Below are 22,273 nucleotides of genomic sequence, written 5' to 3'. Positions count from 1 at the left end.
TTCTCACTGACATGTACTCTTTTCACTGACATGTCCTCTTTTCACTGAACTATCCTCTTATTACTGACATGTCCCCTTTTCACTGACATGTCCCCTTTTCACTGAACTGTCCTCTTTTAACTGAACTGTCCTCTTTTCACTGAAATGTCCTCTTTTCACTGACATGTCCTCTTTTCACTGAAATGTCCTCTTTTCACTGAAATGTCCTCTTATTACTGAACTGTCGTCTTTTCACTGACATGTCCTGTTCTCACTGACATGTCCTCTTCTCAATGACATGTCTTCATCTCACTGACATGTCCTCTTCTCACTGACATGTCCTCTTTTCACTGAATTGTGCTCTTTTCACTGACATGTCCTCTTTCACTGACATGTCCTCTTTTCACTGACATGTCATCTTCTCACTGACATGTCCTCTTTTCACTGAAATGTTCTCTTCTCACTGACATGTCATCTCACTGAAATGTCCACTTTTCACTGACATGTCCTCTTTTCACTGAAATGTCCTCTTTTCACTTACATGTCCTCTTTTCACTTACATGTCCTCTTTTCACTGAAATGTCCTCTTATTACTGAACTGTCGTCTTTTCACTGACATGTCCTGTTCTCACTGACATGTCCTCTTTTCACTGAAATGTCCTCTTTTCACTGAAATGTCTTCTTTTCACTGAAATGTCCTCTTTTCACTGACATGTCCTCTTTTCACTGACATGTCATCTTTCACTACACTGTCCTCTTTTAAACTGACATGTCCTCTTTTCACTGAAATGTCTTCTTTTCACTGACATGTCCTCTTTTCACTGAAAAGTCCTCTTTTCACTGAAATGTCCTCTTTTCACTGACATGTCCTATTTTCACTGACATGTCTTCTTCTCACTGACATGTCCCCTTTTCACTGAACTGTCCTCTTCTCACTGAACTGTCCCCTTCTCACTGACATGTCTTCTTTTCAATGATATGTCCCCTTCTCACTGAACTGTCCCCTTCTCACTGACATGTCTTCTTTTCAATGACATGTCCCCTTCTCACTGAACTGTCCCCTTCTCACTGAACTGTCTTCTTTTCAATGACATGTCATCTTTTCACTGAAATGTCCACTTTTCACTGACATGTCCTCTTCTCACTGACATGACCTCTTTTCACTGGAATGTCCTCTTTTCACTGACATGTCCTCTTTTCACTGAAATGTCTTTTCACTGACATGTCCTCTTCTCACTGACATGTCCTCTTCTCACTGACATGTCCTCTTCTCACTGACATGTCCTCTTTTAAACTGACATGTCCTCTTCTCACTGAACTGTCCTCTTTTCACTGACATGTCCTATTTTCACTGAACTATCCTCTTATTACTGACATGTCCCCTTTTCACTGACATGTCCCCTTTTCACTGAACTGTCCTCTTTTAACTGAACTGTCCTCTTTTCACTGAAATGTCCTCTTATTACTGAACTGTCGTCTTTTCACTGACATGTCCTGCTCTCACTGACATGTCCTCTTCTCAATGACATGTCCTCATCTCACTGACATGTCCTCTTCTCACTGACATGTCCTCTTTTCACTGAATTGTGCTCTTTTCACTGACATGTCCTCTTTCACTGACATGTCCTCTTTTCACTGACGTCCTCTTTTCACTGACATGTCATCTTCTCACTGACATGTCCTCTTTTCACTGAAATGTCCTCTTTTCACTGAAATGTTCTCTTCTCACTGACATGTCATCTCACTGAAATGTCCTCTTTTCACTTACATGTCCTCTTTTCACTTACATGTCCTCTTTTCACTGAAATGTCCTCTTATTACTGAACTGTCGTCTTTTCACTGACATGTCCTATTCTCACTGACATGTCCTCTTTTCACTGAAATGTCCTCTTTTCACTGACATGTCCTCTTTTCACCGAAAAGTCCTCTTTTCACTGAAATGTCCTCTTTTCACTGAAATATCCCCTTTTCACTGACATGTCCTGTTTTCACTGACATGTCCACATTTCACTGAATTGTCCCCTTTTCACTGACACGTCCTTTTCTCACAGACATGTCCTCTATTCACTGACTATGTCCTCTATTGACTGACATGTCGTCATCTCAATGACATGTCCTCTTTTCACTGAACTGTCCTCTTTTCACTGACATGTCCTCTTCTCACTGACATGTCCCGTATTCACTGACATGTCCTCTTCTCACTGACATGTCCTCTTCTCACTGAACTGTCCTCTTCTCACTGACATGTCCTCTTTTCACTGACATGTCCTTTTTTCACTTAACTGTCCTCTTTCCACTGACATGTCCTCTTTTCACTGACATGTCTTCTCACTGACTATGTCCTCTTCTCACTGACATGTCCTCTTTTCACTGAAATGTCCTCTTTTCACTGAAATGTCCTCTTCTCACTGACATGTCATCTTTTCACTGAAATGTCCACTTTTCACTGACATGTCCTCTTCTCACTGACATGTCCTCTTTTCACTGGAATGTCCTCTTTTCACTGACATGTCCTCTTTTCACTGAAATGTCTTTTCACTGACATGTCCTCTTCTCACTGACATGTCCTCTTTTCACTGACATGTCCTCTTTTCACTACACTGTCCTCTTTTAAACTGACATGTCCTCTTCTCACTGAACTGTCCTCTTTTCACTGACATGTCCTCTTTTCACTGACATGTCCTCTTCTTAATGACATGTCCTCTTCTCTCTGACATGTCCTCTTCTCACTGACATGTCCCCTTTTCACTTACATGTCCTCTTTTCACTGACATGTCCTCTTTCCACTGACATGTCTTCTTCTCACTGACATGTACTCTTTTCACTGACATGTCCTCTTTTCACTGAACTATCCTCTTATTACTGACATGTCCCCTTTTCACTGACATGTCCCCTTTTCACTGAACTGTCCTCTTTTAACTGAACTGTCCTCTTTTCACTGAAATGTCCTCTTTTCACTGACATGTCCTCTTTTCACTGAAATGTCCTCTTTTCACTGAAATGTCCTCTTATTACTGAACTGTCGTCTTTTCACTGACATGTCCTGTTCTCACTGACATGTCCTCTTCTCAATGACATGTCTTCATCTCACTGACATGTCCTCTTCTCACTGACATGTCCTCTTTTCACTGAATTGTGCTCTTTTCACTGACATGTCCTCTTTCACTGACATGTCCTCTTTTCACTGACATGTCATCTTCTCACTGACATGTCCTCTTTTCACTGAAATGTTCTCTTCTCACTGACATGTCATCTCACTGAAATGTCCACTTTTCACTGACATGTCCTCTTTTCACTGAAATGTCCTCTTTTCACTTACATGTCCTCTTTTCACTTACATGTCCTCTTTTCACTGAAATGTCCTCTTATTACTGAACTGTCGTCTTTTCACTGACATGTCCTGTTCTCACTGACATGTCCTCTTTTCACTGAAATGTCCTCTTTTCACTGAAATGTCTTCTTTTCACTGAAATGTCCTCTTTTCACTGACATGTCCTCTTTTCACTGACATGTCATCTTTCACTACACTGTCCTCTTTTAAACTGACATGTCCTCTTTTCACTGAAATGTCTTCTTTTCACTGACATGTCCTCTTTTCACTGAAAAGTCCTCTTTTCACTGAAATGTCCTCTTTTCACTGACATGTCCTATTTTCACTGACATGTCTTCTTCTCACTGACATGTCCCCTTTTCACTGAACTGTCCTCTTCTCACTGAACTGTCCCCTTCTCACTGACATGTCTTCTTTTCAATGATATGTCCCTTCTCACTGAACTGTCCCCTTCTCACTGACATGTCTTCTTTTCAATGACATGTCCCCTTCTCACTGAACTGTCCCCTTCTCACTGAACTGTCTTCTTTTCAATGACATGTCATCTTTTCACTGAAATGTCCACTTTTCACTGACATGTCCTCTTCTCACTGACATGACCTCTTTTCACTGGAATGTCCTCTTTTCACTGACATGTCCTCTTTTCACTGAAATGTCTTTTCACTGACATGTCCTCTTCTCACTGACATGTCCTCTTCTCACTGACATGTCCTCTTCTCACTGACATGTCCTCTTTTAAACTGACATGTCCTCTTCTCACTGAACTGTCCTCTTTTCACTGACATGTCCTATTTTCACTGAACTATCCTCTTATTACTGACATGTCCCCTTTTCACTGACATGTCCCCTTTTCACTGAACTGTCCTCTTTTAACTGAACTGTCCTCTTTTCACTGAAATGTCCTCTTATTACTGAACTGTCGTCTTTTCACTGACATGTCCTGCTCTCACTGACATGTCCTCTTCTCAATGACATGTCCTCATCTCACTGACATGTCCTCTTCTCACTGACATGTCCTCTTTTCACTGAATTGTGCTCTTTTCACTGACATGTCCTCTTTCACTGACATGTCCTCTTTTCACTGACATCCTCTTTTCACTGACATGTCATCTTCTCACTGACATGTCCTCTTTTCACTGAAATGTTCTCTTCTCACTGACATGTCATCTCACTGAAATGTCCTCTTTTCACTTACATGTCCTCTTTTCACTTACATGTCCTCTTTTCACTGAAATGTCCTCTTATTACTGAACTGTCGTCTTTTCACTGACATGTCCTATTCTCACTGACATGTCCTCTTTTCACTGAAATGTCCTCTTTTCACTGACATGTCCTCTTTTCACCGAAAAGTCCTCTTTTCACTGAAATGTCCTCTTTTCACTGAAATATCCCCTTTTCACTGACATGTCCTGTTTTCACTGACATGTCCACTTTTCACTGAATTGTCCCCTTTTCACTGACACGTCCTTTTCTCACAGACATGTCCTCTATTCACTGACTATGTCCTCTATTGACTGACATGTCCTCATCTCAATGACATGTCCTCTTTTCACTGAACTGTCCTCTTTTCACTGACATGTCCTCTTCTCACTGACATGTCCCGTATTCACTGACATGTCCTCTTCTCACTGACATGTCCTCTTCTCACTGAACTGTCCTCTTCTCACTGACATGTCCTCTTTTCACTGACATGTCCTTTTTTCACTTAACTGTCCTCTTTCCACTGACATGTCCTCTTTTCACTGACATGTCTTCTCACTGACATGTCCTCTTCTCACTGACATGTCCTCTTTTCACTGAAATGTCCTCTTTTCACTGAAATGTCCTCTTCTCACTGACATGTCATCTTTTCACTGAAATGTCCACTTTTCACTGACATGTCCTCTTCTCACTGACATGTCCTCTTTTCACTGGAATGTCCTCTTTTCACTGACATGTCCTCTTTTCACTGAAATGTCTTTTCACTGACATGTCCTCTTCTCACTGACATGTCCTCTTTTCACTGACATGTCCTCTTTTCACTACACTGTCCTCTTTTAAACTGACATGTCCTCTTCTCACTGAACTGTCCTCTTTTCACTGACATGTCCTCTTTTCACTGACATGTCCTCTTCTTAATGACATGTCCTCTTCTCTCTGACATGTCCTCTTCTCACTGACATGTCCCCTTTTCACTGACATGTCCTCTTTTCACTGACATGTCCTCTTTTCACAGACATGTCCTCTTCTCACTGATATGTCCTCTTTTCACTGATATGTCCCCTTTTCACTAATATGTCCTCTTTTCACTGACATGTCCTCTTTTTGAGTGGAATATCTGTACCATGATAAATGGGTGTGATTGCAGCTGTGATACACAACTTTTAGTGAGAAAGAGATTGAAACACGGACTGTTGCACCTGTTTTGACTGTTGTTAGTGATATTTCAGTCTTCATAAGAAATAAGGGGTCGTAGGTTTAATCGAGGAGTCTTCAAATAATGTGTGAAAGTGAAGAATATCGGACACAAATATTGTGCTGTTGCATAATATACTGTAAATGTGAGACTATAACCCTTGAATAAATGTGACAAGCTACATTTAGGAAAAGTGGCAGTTTCTGTCATTTAACAGACAGAAAAGATCAAGTTGTGCATATTTATTATGACAATGTAATAAAGTGAAATGAAGTTGATTTGTGGAGTATGACGTGTGGTTTCTTACCCAGTGTGATTTCTGATCGTCTCTGAAATTAAATAAAGCTCAAAGTTACTCATCACATCATTATTGTGACATTAGAATTATTTTCAGGCATAAACTAAAGTGAGTAAAGATTTTGTTGGATATTTGATTTTCTACCCACGGCAACATTTAAAAAGATAACATTAGTACAATTAATGAAACTGTAACTACACACACATAAAACATGTACTCAGAAACATTGACGAGCTTGTTGTAGCTGAACAATGATGGCCAAAAACCCTCAGATGTGACTGCCAGTGGTACATTAGAGAACATCTGGCAGCACAATCTTAAAGCTGCATTATGGGAGATTTGTTAGTTAATAATGAACACAATTCAATTATTGTGCAATGTTTATCTGTTCATAGTTTGATTCATTTATTTAGTTGGCTGTAATGCTGGATATGGTTGATTTAACCAAAGATGTCATTAAAGACCCAAAACTGTGTAACTTCAAGTCAAGTGTTGGTAAGCTGATATGATACACTCACACACACACACACACACACACACACACACACACACACACACACACACACACCGGCATGTGTTTTTAAAATGGTCTCGATATTTTCCTGGCTAATTTCGAGCTTATGAATTTGATCCATTTCTGTAATTTTCTGTATCATATCTTTATACAGTATGGACATGTTTTGATCCAGTGCTGAGGTCCTGTATGATGTAATGATCTAACATCTGATGTATCGAATGTGAATTCTGTATTATGAGAGATTTCAGCAAATCTTTTAATACTTCACTGAATTATAACAGTGATATTGAATCATAATATTCATATATTCATGAAACATTATTATTAAAACGAGTTATTTCTTTTATTAAAAATCATATTGACTATTAGTTGTTTATTTCAGTCTGTTGTTATTTTCATGCATCAGGTGTGATCAGAAGTCAACATTCAGTCTCTAATGTTTTATTAACGTGAACAGAACTGTCAGATGATTGTATGTACAGCAGGTGAATATCAAATATCCAGACAATATATTTACTGCACAATAAAATAATAATGTGAATATTTGCTCAAATTCTCACCTCAGTCATTGCAGCTCCAGGACGTTTAAGACGATATGAACCTGAAAGATGTACACAGTTTGGTGAACTCCACTATAATATTCTCTATTATACACATCACAAACAGTTTTAGTTCATTTATTTCATCTATTATTATATCACATGTAAAGGAGAAATTCTGACAAGCGTTCACATGCGATTACTCTTTAATTTCACTTTTATTGTAGATCTATTAACAGTTTCTTTTCTTTACATTCACTGAGTAATAAATACAATATATACTAGAATAGTGAGATTAAATCAGTAGAACTCGATCTGTATCTGGAATGAAAGCTGCTGTCGCAGTGCTCAAGAATGAAACTCATTTCCTCATATAACATTATAAAACAGATCTATAATAGTCAAATGATAATAGTGTTATTATTAAAACTGATAAACTCAATCAATGATCATATCAACACATTTGTGTAAGACTTTCTTCAGCAGAACACAAATGAAGATTTGGAGAAGATCTGAGCTCTGTTTGTCCTTATAATGCAGGTAAACAGGCTCCAAATGACTCCAGTCCATCACTTCATGTGTTTTGAAGCAAATCTATAATGAAAACTTTATAAACTTTAAAACATCACTTCTGCTCAGAGCTCTGATGCTGGCTGAAATGTTTTATGTCAAGTTTGTTTCTCTGTATCCATTCACTTGCATTGTATGGACATACAGAGCTCAGATCTTCTCTCTGCAGAATGATGTTTGTCCGTGCTGCTTTTCAATTGTTTTCCTACGTACATTTATCAGACACTTTAATCCAAAGTGACTCACAGTGCATTCAAGGTATACATTTGATCAGGTTTAGTGTTCCCTGAGAATCGATCCCATACCCATGACCCTGCTGTTGCTGGCACCTACTACTTGAAGGAACCCATGGCTTGAACATGCTTTTTCTCTTCGAGGTTTTTAAATTTAATTGACATGTCTGCTTTTCACTGACATGTCCTCTTCTCACTGAAATGTCCTCTTCTCACTGAAATGTCCTCTTCTCACTGACATGTCCTCTTCTCACTGAAATGTCCTCTTTTCACTGACATGTCCCCTTTTCACTGAAATGTCTTCTTTTCACTGACATGTCCTCTTTTCACTGAAATGTCCTCTTATTACTGAACTTTCGTCTTTTCACTGAAATATCCCCTTTTCACTGACATGTCCTGTTTTCACTGACATGGCCTCATCTCACTGACATCTCCACTTTTCACTGACACGTCTCACAGACATGTCCTCTTCTCACAGACATGTCCTCTATTCACTGATATGTCCTCTATTCACTGACATGTCCTCATCTCAATGACATGTCCTCTTTTCACTGACATGTCCTCTTATCACTGACATGTCCTCATCTCACTGACATCTCCACTTTTCACTGACACGTCTCACAGACATGTCCTCTTCTCACAGACATGTCCTCTTATTACTGAACTGTCGTCTTTTCACTGACATGTCCTCTTTTCACTGACATGTCCTCTTATCACTGACATGTCCTCTTATCACTGACATGTCCTCATCTCACTGACATGTCCTCTTTTCACTGACATGTCATCTTTTCACTGAACTGTCCTCTTTCCACTGACATGTCCTCTTCTCACTTACATGTCCTCTTTTCACTGACATGTCCTCTTCTTACTGACATGTCCCATTTTCACTGACATGTCCTCTTCTCACTGACACGTCCCATTTTCACTGACATGTCCTCTTTTCACTGACATGTCCTCTTCTCACTGACATGTCCTCTTCTCACTGACATGTCCCTTTTCACTGACATGTCCTCGTTTCACTGACATGTCCTCTTTTCACTGACATGTCATCTTTCACTACACTGTCCTCTTTTAAACTGACATGTCCTCTTTTCACTGAAATGTCTTCTTTTCACTGACATGTCCTCTTTTCACTGAAAAGTCCTCTTTTCACTGAAATGTCCTCTTTTCACTGACATGTCCTCTTCTTAATGACATGTCCTCTTCCCACTGACATGTCCTCTTCTCACTGAAATGTCCCCTTTTCACTGACATGTCCTGTTTTCACTGAAATATCCCCTTTTCACTGATATGTCCTGTTTTCACTGACATGTCCACTTTTCACTGAATTGTCCCCTTTTCACTGACACGTCCTTTTCTCACACACATGTCCTCTTCTCACAGACATGTCCTCTATTCACTGATATGTCCTCTATTCACTGACATGTCCTCATCTCAATGACATGTCCTCTTTTCACTGAACTGTCCTCTTTTCACTGACATGTCCTCTTCTCACTGACATGTCCCCTATTCACTGACATGTCCTATTCTCACTGACATGTCCTCTTCTCACTGACATGTCCTCTTCTCACTGACATGTCCCTTTTTCACTGACATGTCCTCGTTTCACTGACATGTCCTCTTTTCACTGACATGTCATCTTTCACTACACTGTCCTCTTTTAAACTGACATGTCCTCTTTTCACTGAAATGTCTTCTTTTCACTGACATGTCCTCTTTTCACTGAAAAGTCCTCTTTTCACTGAAATGTCCTCTTTTCACTGACATGTCCTCTTCTTAATGACATGTCCTCTTCCCACTGACATGTCCTCTTCTCACTGATATGTCCCCTTTTCACTGACATGTCCTGTTTTCACTGAAATATCCCCTTTTCACTGACATGTCCTGTTTTCACTGACATGTCCACTTTTCACTGAATTGTCCCCTTTTCACTGACACGTCCTTTTCTCACACACATGTCCTCTTCTCACAGACATGTCCTCTATTCACTGATATGTCCTCTATTCACTGACATGTCCTCATCTCAATGACATGTCCTCTTTTCACTGAACTGTCCTCTTTTCACTGACATGTCCTCTTCTCACTGACATGTCCCCTATTCACTGACATGTCCTCTTCTCACTGACATGTCCTCTTCTCACTGAACTGTCCTCTTCTCACTGACATGTCCTCTTTTCACTGACATGTCCTTTTTTCACTTAACTGTCCTCTTTCCACCGACATGTCCTCTTTCACTGACATGTCCTCTTTTCACTGACATGTCCTATTTTCACTGACATGTCTTCTTCTCACTGACATGTCCTCTTCTCACTGACATGTCCTCTTTTCACTGAAATGTCCACTTTTCACTGACATGTCCTCTTCTCACTGACATGTCCTCTTTTCACTGGAATGTGCTCTTTTCACTGACATGTCCTCTTTTCACTGAAATGTCTTTTCACTGACATGTCCTCTTTTCACTGAAATGTCTTTTCACTGACATGTCCTCTTTTCACTGACATGTCCTCTTCTCACTGACATGTCCTCTTCTCACTGATATGTCCCTTTTTCACTGACATGTCCTCTTTTCACTGACATGTCCTCTTTTCACTGACATGTCCTCTTTTCACTACACTGTCCTCTTTTAAACTGACATGTCCTCTTCTCACTGAACTGTCCTCTTTTCACTGACATGTCCTCTTTTCACTGACATGTCCTCTTCTTAATGACATGTCCTCTTCTCTCTGACATGTCCTCTTCTCACTGACATGTCCCCTTTTCACTGACATGTCCTCTTTTCACTGACATGTCCTCTTATCACAGACATGTCCTCTTCTCACTGATATGTCCTCTTTTCACTGATATGTCCCCTTTTCAATAATATGTCCTCTTTTCACTGACATGTCCTCTTTTTGAGTGGAATATCCTCTTTTCACAGACATGTCCTCTTCTCACTGATATGTCCTCTTTTCACTGATATGTCCCCTTTTCACTAATATGTCCTCTTTTCACTGACATGTCCTCTTTTTGAGTGGAATATCTGTACCATGATAAATGGGTGTGATTGCAGCTGTGATACACAACTTTTAGTGAGAAAGAGATTGAAACATGGACTGTTGCACCTGTTTTGACTGTTGTTAGTGATATTTCAGTCTTCATAAGAAATAAGGGGTCGTAGGTTTAATCGAGGAGTCTTCAAATAATGTGTGAAAGTGAAGAATATCGGACACAAATATTGTGCTGTTGCATAATATACTGTAAATGTGAGACTATAACCCTTGAATAAATGTGACACAAGCTACATTTAGGAAAAGTGGCAGTTTCTGTCATTTAACAGACAGAAAAGATCAAGTTGTGCATATTTATTATGACAATGTAATAAAGTGAAATGAAGTTGATTTGTGGAGTATGACGTGTGGTTTCTTACCCGTGAGGCTTTTTGATTGTTTCTGAAATTAAATAAAGCTCAGAGTTACTCATCACATCATTATTGTGACATTAGAATTATTTTCAGGCATAAACTAAAGTGAGTAAAGATTTTGTTGGATATTTGATTTTCTACCCACGGCAACATTTAAAAAGATAACATTAGTACAATTAATGAAACTGTAACTACACACACATAAAACATGTACTCAGAAACATTGACGAGCTTGTTGTAGCTGAACAATGATGGCCAAAAACCCTCAGATGTGACTGCCAGTGGTACATTACAGAACATCTGGCAGCACAATCTTAAAGCTGCATTATGGGAGATTTGTTAGTTAATAATGAACACAATTCAATTATTGTGCAATGTTTATCTGTTCATAGTTTGATTCATTTATTTAGTTGGCTGTAATGCTGGATATGGTTGATTTAACCAAAGATGTCACTAAAGACCCAAAACTGTGTAACTTCAAGTCAAGTGTTGGTGAGCTGATACACACACACACACACACACACACACACACACACACACACACACGTTTTTATTATGGTCTTGATATTTTCCTGGCTAATGTCGAGCTTATGAATTTGATCCATTTCTGTAATTTTCTGTATCATATCTTTATACAGTATGGACATGTTTTGATCCAGTGCTGAGGTCCTGTATGATGTAATGATCTAACATCTGATGTATCGAATGTGAATTCTGTATTATGAGAGATTTCAGCAAATCTTTTAATACTTCACTGAATTATAACAGTGATATTGAATCATAATATTCATATATTCATGAAACATTATTATTAAAACGAGTTATTTCTTTGATTAAAAATCATATTGACTATTAGTTGTTTATTTCAGTCTGTTGTTATTTTCATGCATCAGGTGTGATCAGAAGTCAACATTCAGTCTCTAATGTTTTATTAACGTGAACAGAACTGTCAGATGATTGTATGTACAGCAGGTGAATATCAAATATCCAGACAATATATTTACTGCACAATAAAATAATAATGTGAATATTTGCTCAAATTCTCACCTCATCCATTGCAGCTCCAGGACGTGAAAGACAATATGAACCTGAAAGATGTACACAGTTTGGTGAACTCCACTATAATATTCTCTATTATACACATCACAAACAGTTTTAGTTCATTTATTTCATCTATTATTATATCACATGTAAAGGAGAAATTCTGACAATCGTTCACATGCGATTACTCTTTAATTTCACTTTTATTGTAGAGCTATTAACAGTTTCTTTTCTTTACATTCACGGAGTAATAAATACAATATATACTAGAATAGTGAGATTAAATCAGTAGAACTCGATCTGTATCTGGAATGAAAGCTGCTGTCGCAGTGCTCAAGAATGAAACTCATTTCCTCATATAACATTATAAAACAGATCTATAATAGTCAAATGATAATAGTGTTATTATTAAAACTGATAAACTCAATGATCATATCAACACATTTGTGTAAGACTTTCTTCAGCAGAACACAAATGAAGATTTGGAGAAGATCTGAGCTCTGTTTGTCCTTATAATGCAGGTAAACAGGCTCCAAATGACTCCAGTCCATCACTTCATGTCTTTTGAAGCAAATCTATAATGAAAACTTTATAAACTTTAAAACATCACTTCTGCTCAGAGCTCTGATGCTGGCTGAAATGTTTTATGTCAAGTTTGTTTCTCTGTATCCATTCACTTGCATTGTATGGACATACAGAGCTCAGATCTTCTCTCTGCAGAATGATGTTTGTCCGTGATGCTTTTCAATTGTTTTCCTACGTACATTTATCAGACACTTTTATCCAAAGTGACTCACAGTGCATTCAAGGTATACATTTGATCAGGTTTAGTGTTCCCTGGGAATCGATCCCATACCCATGACCCTGCTGTTGCTGGCACCTACTACTTGAAGGAACCCATGGCTTGAACATGCTTGTTCTCTTCGAGGTTTTTAAATTTAATTGACATGTCCGCTTTTCACTGACATGTCCTCTTCTCACTGAAATGTCCTCTTCTCAATGACATGTCCTCTTCTCACTGAAATGTCCTCTTCTCACTGAAATATCCTCTTTTCACTGACATGTCCTCTTTTCACTGACATGTCCTCTTTTCACTTAACTGTCCTCTTTCCACTGACATGTCTTCTTCTCACTGACATGTACTCTTTTCACTGACATGTCCTCTTTTCACTGAACTATCCTCTTATTACTGACATGTCCCCTTTTCACTGAACTGTCCTCTTTTAACTGAACTGTCCTCTTTTCACTGAAATGTCCTCTTTTCACTGACATGTCCTCTTTTCACTGAAATGTCCTCTTTTCACTGAAATGTCCTCTTATTACTGAACTGTCGTCTTTTCACTGACATGTCCTGTTCTCACTGACATGTCCTCTTCTCAATGACATGTCCTCATCTCACTGACATGTCCTCTTCTCACTGAATTGTGCTCTTTTCACTGACATGTCCCCTTCTCACTGACATGTCCTCTATTCACTGACATGTCCTCTTATCACGGACATGTCCACTTTTCACTGAACTGTCCTCTTCTCACTGATATGTCCTCTATTCACTGAAATATCTTCTTCTCAATGACATGTCCTCTTTTCACTGAACTTTCATCTTCTTACTGGCATGTCCACTTTTCACTGACATGTCTTTTCACTGAACTGTCCTCTTCTCACTGACACGTCCTCTTCTCAGTGACATGTCCTCTTTTCATTGAACTGTCCTCTTCTCATTGACATGTCCTCTTCTCACTGACATGTCCTCTTATTACTGAACTGTCGTCTTTTCACTGACATGTCCTGTTCTCACTGACATGTCCTCTTCTCAATGACATGTCCTATTCTCACTGACATGTCCTCTTCTCACTGACATGTCCTCTTTTTACTGAACGGTCCACTTCTCACTTACATGTCCTCTTTTCACTGAACTGTCCTCTTTTCACTGACATGTCCTCTTTTCTATGACATGTCCTCTTCTCACTGACATGTCCTCTTATTACTGAACTGTCGTCTTTTCACTGACATGTCCTGTTCTCACTGACATGTCCTCTTCTCACGGACATGTCCACTTTTCACTGAACTGTCCTCTTCTTACTGACATGTCCACTTTTCACTGAACTGTCCTCTTCTCACTGATATGTCCTCTATTCACTGAAATGTCTTCTTCTCAATGACATGTCCTCTTTTCACTGAACTTTCATCTTCTTACTGGCATGTCCACTTTTCACTGACATGTCTTTTCACTGAACTGTCCTCTTCTCACTGACACGTCCTCTTCTCAGTGACATGTCCTCTTTTCATTGAACTGTCCTCTTCTCATTGACATGTCCTCTTCTCACTGACATGTCCTCTTATTACTGAACTGTCGTCTTTTCACTGACATGTCCTGTTCTCACTGACATGTCCTCTTCTCAATGACATGTCCTATTCTCACTGACATGTCCTCTTCTCACTGACATGTCCTCTTTTTACTGAACGGTCCACTTCTCACTTACATGTCCTCTTTTCACTGAACTGTCCTCTTTTCACTGACATGTCCTCTTTTCTATGACATGTCCTCTTCTCACTGACATGTCCTCTTATTACTGAACTGTCGTCTTTTCACTGACATGTCCTGTTCTCACTGACATGTCCTCTTCTCACGGACATGTCCACTTTTCACTGAACTGTCCTCTTCTTACTGACATGTCCCCTTTTCACTGACATTTCCTCTTCTCACTGACATTTCCTCTTTTCACTGAACTGTCCTCTTCTCACTGAACTGTCCTCTTCTCTTTGACATGTCCTCTTCTCACTGATATGTCCTCTATTCACTGAAATGTCTTCTTCTCAATGACATGTCCTCTTCTCACTGACATGTCCTCTTCTCACTGACATGTCCTCTTTTGGAGTGGAATATCTGTACCATGATAAATGGGTGTGATTGCAGCTGTGATACACAACTTTTAGTGAGAAAGAGATTGAAACACGGACTGTTGCACCTGTTTTGACTGTTGTTAGTGATATTTCAGTCTTCATAAGAAATAAGGGGTCGTAGGTTTAATCGAGGAGTCTTCAAATAATGTGTGAAAGTGAGGAAAATCGGACACAAATATTGTGCTGTTGCATAATATACTGTAAATGTGAGACTATAACCCTTGAATAAATGTGACACAAGCTACATTTAGGAAAAGTGGCAGTTTCTGTCATTTAACAGACAGAAAAGATCAAGTTGTGCATATTTATTATGACAATGTAATAAAGTGAAATGAAGTTGATTTGTGGAGTATGACGTGTGGTTTCTTACCCGGTGTGATTTCTGATCCTCCCTGAAATTAAATAAAGCTCAGTTACTCATCACATCATTATTGTGACATTAGAATTATTTTCAGGCATAAACTAAAGTGAGGTAAAGATTTTGTTGGATATTTGATTTTCTACCCACGGAAACATTTAAAAAGATAAAATTAGTACAATTAATGAAACTGAAACTACACACACATAAAACATGTACTCTGAAACATTGACTATTAAATCAAATTGACTATTAGTTGTTTATTTCAGTCTGTTGTTATTTTCATGCATCAGGTGTGATCAGAAGTCAACATTCAGTCTCTAATGTTTTATTAACGTGAACAGAACTGTCAGATGATTGTATGTACAGCAGGTGAATATCAAATATCCAGACAATATATTTACTGCACAATAAAATAATAATGTGAATATTTGCTCAAATTCTCACCTCATCCATTGCAGCTCCAGGACGTGAAAGACAATATGAACCTGAAAGATGTACACAGTTTGGTGAACTCCACTATAATATTCTCTATTATACACATCACAAACAGTTTTAGTTCATTTATTTCATCTATTATTATATCACATGTAAAGGAGAAATTCTGACAAGCGTTCACATGCGATTACTCTTTAATTTCACTTTTATTGTAGAGCTATTAACAGTTTCTTTTCTTTACATTCACGGAGTAATAAATACAATATATACTAGAATAGTGAGATTAAATCAGTAGAACTCGATCTGTATCTGGAATGAAAGCTGCTGTCGCAGTGCTCAAGAATGAAACTCATTTCCTCATATAACATTATAAAACAGATCTATAATAGTCAAATGATAATAGTGTTATTATTAAAACTGATAAACTCAATCAATGATCATATCAACACATTTGTGTAAGACTTTCTTCAGCAGAACACAAATGAAGATTTGGAGAAGATCTGAGCTCTGTTTGTCCTTATAATGCAGGTAAACAGGCTCCAAATGACTCCAGTCCATCACTTCATGTGTTTTGAAGCAAATCTATAATGAAAACTTTATAAACTTTAAAACATCACTTCTGCTCAGAGCTCTGATGCTGGCTGAAATGTTTTATGTGAAGTTTGTTTCTCTGTACCCATTCACTTGCATTGTATGGACATACAGAGCTCAGATCTTCTCTCTGCAGAATGATGTTTGTCCGTGCTGCTTTTCAATTGTTTTCCTACGTACATTTATCAGACACTTTTATCCAAAGTGACTCACAGTGCATTCAAGGTATACATTTGATCAGGTTTAGTGTTCCCTGGGAATCGATCCCATACCCATGACCCTGCTGTTGCTGGCACCTACTACTTGAAGGAACCCATGGCTTGAACATGCTTGTTCTCTTCGAGGTTTTTAAATTTAATTGACATGTCCGCTTTTCACTGACATATCCTCTTCTCACTGAAATGTCCTCTTCTCAATGACATGTCCTCTTCTCACTGAAATGTCCTCTTTTCACTGACATGTCCTCTTTCACTGAAATGTCCTCTTTTCACTGAAATGTCCTCTTATTACTGAACTGTCGTCTTTTCACTGACATGTCCTCTTTTCACTGACATGTCCTCTTCTCAATGACATGTCCTCATCTCACTGACATGTCCTCTATTCACTGACATGTCCTCTTTTCACTGAACTGTCCTCTTTCCACTGACATGTCCTCTTCTCACTTACATGTCCTCTTTTCACTGACATGTCCTCTTCTTACTGACATGTCCCATTTTCACTGACATGTCCTCTTCTCACTGACACGTCCCATTTTCACTGACATGTCCTCTTTTCACTGACATGTCCTCTTCTCACTGACATGTCCCTTTTTCACTGACATGTCCTCTTTTCACTGACATGTCCTCTTTTCACTGACATGTCATCTTTCACTACACTGTCCTCTTTTAAACTGACATGTCCTCTTTTCACTGAAATGTCTTCTTTTCACTGACATGTCCTCTTTTCACTGAAAAGTCCTCTTTTCACTGACATGTCCTCTTCTTAATGACATGTCCTCTTCCCACTGACATGTCCTCTTCTCACTGATATGTCCCCTTTTCACTGACATGTCCTGTTTTCACTGAAATATCCCCTTTTCACTGACATGTCCTGTTTTCACTGACATGTCCACTTTTCACTGAATTGTCCCCTTTTCACTGACACGTCCTTTTCTCACACACATGTCCTCTTCTCACAGACATGTCCTCTATTCACTGATATGTCCTCTATTCACTGACATGTCCTCATCTCAATGACATGTCCCATTTTCACTGAACTGTCCTCTTTTCACTGACATGTCCTCTTCTCACTGAACTGTCCCCTTCTCACTGACATGTCTTCTTTTCAATGATATGTCCCCTTCTCACTGAACGGTCCCCTTCTCACTGACATGTCTTCTTTTCAATGACATGTCCCCTTCTCACTGAACTGTCCCCTTCTCACTGACATGTCCTCTTCTCACTGACATGTCCTCTTTTCACTGGAATGTCCTCTTTTCACTGACATGTCCTCTTTTCACTGAAATGTCTTTTCACTGACATGTCCTCTTCTCACTGACATGTCCTCTTCTCACTGACATGTCCTCTTCTCACTGACATGTCCTATTTTCACTGAACTATCCTCTTATTACTGACATGTCCCCTTTTCACTGACATGTCCCCTTTTCACTGAACTGTCCTCTTTTAACTGAACTGTCCTCTTTTCACTGACATGTCCTCTTTTCACTGAAATGTCCTCTTTTCACTGAAATGTCCTCTTATTACTGAACTGTCGTCTTTTCACTGACATGTCCTGCTCTCACTGACATGTCCTCTTCTCAATGACATGTCCTCATCTCACTGACATGTCCTCTTCTCACTGACATGTCCTCTTTTCACTGAATTGTGCTCTTTTCACTGACATGTCCTCTTTCACTGACATGTCCTCTTTTCACTGACGTCCTCTTTTCACTGACATGTCATCTTCTCACTGACATGTCCTCTTTTCACTGAAATGTTCTCTTCTCACTGACATGTCATCTCACTGAAATGTCCTCTTTTCACTTACATGTCCTCTTTTCACTTACATGTCCTCTTTTCACTTACATGTCCTCTTATTACTGAACTGTCGTCTTTTCACTGACATGTCCTGTTCTCACTGACATGTCCTCTTTTCACTGAAATGTCCTCTTTTCACTGAAATGTCTTCTTTTCACTGAAATGTCCTCTTTTCACTGACATGTCCTCTTCTCACTGACATGTCCTCTTTTCACTGACATGTCCTCTTTTCACCGAAAAGTCCTCTTTTCACTGAAATGTCCCCTTCTCACTGACATGTCTTCTTTTCAATGACATGTCCCCTTCTCACTGAACTGTCCCCTTCTCACTGAACTGTCTTCTTTTCAATTACATGTCCCCTTCTCACTGACATGTCTTCTTTTCAATGACATGTCCCCTTCTCACTGAACTGTCCCCTGTCCCTTCTCACTGACATGTCTTCTTTTCAATGACATGTCCCCTTTTCACTGAACTGTCCTCTTTTCACTGACAAGTCCTGTTTTCACTGACATGTCCTGTTTTCACTGAAATGTCCTGTTTTCACTGACACGTCCTCTTCTCACTGACACGTCCTCTTCTCACTGACATGTCCCCTTCTCACTGACATGTCCTCTTCTCACTGACATGTCCCCTATTCACTGACACGTCCTCTTCTCACAGACATGTCCTCTTTTCACTGAACTGTCCTCTTTTCACTGAAATGTCCTCTTTTGGAGTGGAATATCTGTACCATGATAAATGGGTGTGATTGCAGCTGTGATACTCAACTTTTAGTGAGAAAGAGATTGAAACACGGACTGTTGCACCTGTTTTTACTGTTGTTAGTGATATTTCAGTCTTCATAAGTAATAAGAGGTCGTAGGTTTAATCGAGGAGTCTTCAAATAATGTGTGAAAGTGAAGAATATCGGACACAAATATTGTGCTGTTGCATAATATACTGTAAATGTGAGACTATAACCCTTGAATAAATGTGACACAAGCTACATTTAGGAAAAGTGGCAGTTTCTGTCATTTAACAGACAGAAAAGATCAAGTTGTGCATATTTATTATGACAATGTAATAAAGTGAAATGAAGTTGATTTGTGGAGTATGACGTGTGGTTTCTTACCCGGTGTGATTTCTGATCCTATCTGAAATTAAATAAAGCTCAGTTACTCATCACATCATTATTGTGACATTAGAATTATTTTCAGGCATAAACTAAAGTGAGTAAAGATTTTGTTGGATATTTGATTTTCTACCCACGGCAACATTTAAAAAGATAACATTAGTACAATTAATGAAACTGTAACTACACACACATAAAACATGTACTCAGAAACATTGACGAGCTTGTTGTAGCTGAACAATGATGGCCAAAAACCCCTCAGATGTGACTGCCAGTGGTACATTACAGAACATCTGGCAGCACAATCTTAAAGCTGCATTATGGGAGATTTGTTAGTTAATAATGAACACAATTCAATTATTGTGCAATGTTTATCTGTTCATAGTTTGATTCATTTATTTAGTTGGCTGTAATGCTGGATATGGTTGATTTAACCAAAGATGTCACTAAAGACCCAAAACTGTGTAACTTCAAGTCAAGTGTTGGTGAGCTGATACACACACACACACACACACACACACACACACACACACACACACACACGTTTTTATTATGGTCTTGATATTTTCCTGGCTAATGTCGAGCTTATGAATTTGATCCATTTGTGTAATTTTCTGTATCATATCTTTATACAGTATGGACATGTTTTGATCCAGTGCTGAGGTCCTGTATGATGTAATGATCTAACATCTGATGTATCGAATGTGAATTCTGTATTATGAGAGATTTCAGCAAATCTTTTAATACTTCACTGAATTATAACAGTGATATTGAATCATAATAGTCATATATTCATGAAACATTATTATTAAAACGAGTTATTTCTTTTATTAAAAATCATATTGACTATTAGTTGTTTATTTCAGTCTGTTGTTATTTTCATGCATCAGGTGTGATCAGAAGTCAACATTCAGTCTCTAATGTTTTATTAACGTGAACAGAACTGTCAGATGATTGTATGTACAGCAGGTGAATATCAAATATCCAGACAATATATTTACTGCACAATAAAATAATAATGTGAATATTTGCTCAAATTCTCACCTCATCCATTGCAGCTCCAGGACGTTTAAGACGATATGAACCTGAAAGATGTACACAGTTTGGTGAACTCCACTATAATATTCTCTATTATACACATCACAAACAGTTTTAGTTCATTTATTTCATCTATTATTATATCACATGTAAAGGAGAAATTCTGACAAGCGTTCACATGCGATTACTCTTTAATTTCACTTTTATTGTAGATCTATTAACAGTTTCTTTTCTTTACATTCACTGAGTAATAAATACAATATATACTAGAATAGTGAGATTAAATCAGTAGAACTCGATCTGTATCTGGAATGAAAGCTGCTGTCGCAGTGCTCAAGAATGAAACTCATTTCCTCATATAACATTATAAAACAGATCTATAATAGTCAAATGATAATAGTGTTATTATTAAAACTGATAAACTCAATCAATGATCATATCAACACATTTGTGTAAGACTTTCTTCAGCAGAACACAAATGAAGATTTGGAGAAGATCTGAGCTCTGTTTGTCCTTATAATGCAGGTAAACAGGCTCCAAATGACTCCAGTCCATCACTTCATGTGTTTTGAAGCAAATCTATAATGAAAACTTTATAAACTTTAAAACATCACTTCTGCTCAGAGCTCTGATGCTGGCTGAAATGTTTTATGTCAAGTTTGTTTCTCTGTATCCATTCACTTGCATTGTATGGACATACAGAGCTCAGATCTTCTCTCTGCAGAATGATGTTTGTCCGTGCTGCTTTTCAATTGTTTTCCTACGTACATTTATCAGACACTTTAATCCAAAGTGACTCACAGTGCATTCAAGGTATACATTTGATCAGGTTTAGTGTTCCCTGAGAATCGATCCCATACCCATGACCCTGCTGTTGCTGGCACCTACTACTTGAAGGAACCCATGGCTTGAACATGTTTTTTCTCTTCGAGGTTTTTAAATTTAATTGACATGTCTGCTTTTCACTGACATGTCCTCTTCTCACTGAAATGTCCTCTTCTCACTGAAATGTCCTCTTCTCACTGACATGTCCTCTTCTCACTGAAATGTCCTCTTTTCACTGACATGTCCCCTTTTCACTGAAATGTCTTCTTTTCACTGACATGTCCTCTTTTCACTGACATGTCCTCTTTTCACTGAAATGTCCTCTTATTACTGAACTTTCGTCTTTTCACTGAAATATCCCCTTTTCACTGACATGTCCTGTTTTCACTGACATGGCCTCATCTCACTGACATCTCCACTTTTCACTGACACGTCTCACAGACATGTCCTCTTCTCACAGACATGTCCTCTATTCACTGATATGTCCTCTATTCACTGACATGTCCTCATCTCAATGACATGTCCTCTTTTCACTGAACTGTCCTCTTTTCACTGACATGTACTCTTCTCACTGACATGTCCCCTATTCACTGACATGTCCTCTTCTCACTGACATGTCCCCTTTTCACTTACATGTCCTCTTTTCACTGACATGTCCTCTTTCCACTGACATGTCTTCTTCTCACTGACAGG

General features: G+C 38.6%; 1 protein-coding gene across 1 annotated transcript in view; it reads right to left on the bottom strand.

The window, feature by feature from the left end:
• The window catches only part of LOC127640209 (uncharacterized), an 81,973-nt gene that overhangs the window by 18,945 nt on the left and 40,755 nt on the right, over positions 1–22,273 (bottom strand). The window contains exons 12-16 of the mRNA XM_052122663.1: positions 20,762–20,802; positions 19,718–19,739; positions 16,010–16,050; positions 15,575–15,596; positions 12,310–12,350 (exon numbers count right to left, since the gene is read on the bottom strand). Coding sequence (XP_051978623.1) covers positions 12,310–12,350; positions 15,575–15,596; positions 16,010–16,050; positions 19,718–19,739; positions 20,762–20,802 — 167 coding nt within the window. The remainder of the gene's footprint in view (positions 1–12,309; positions 12,351–15,574; positions 15,597–16,009; positions 16,051–19,717; positions 19,740–20,761; positions 20,803–22,273) is intronic.

The sequence above is a fragment of the Xyrauchen texanus genome, chromosome 49 (assembly GCF_025860055.1).
Source record: "Xyrauchen texanus isolate HMW12.3.18 chromosome 49, RBS_HiC_50CHRs, whole genome shotgun sequence".
Classification (NCBI taxonomy): Eukaryota; Metazoa; Chordata; class Actinopteri; order Cypriniformes; family Catostomidae; genus Xyrauchen; species Xyrauchen texanus.
This window is presented reverse-complemented; position numbering and strand designations above follow the sequence as displayed.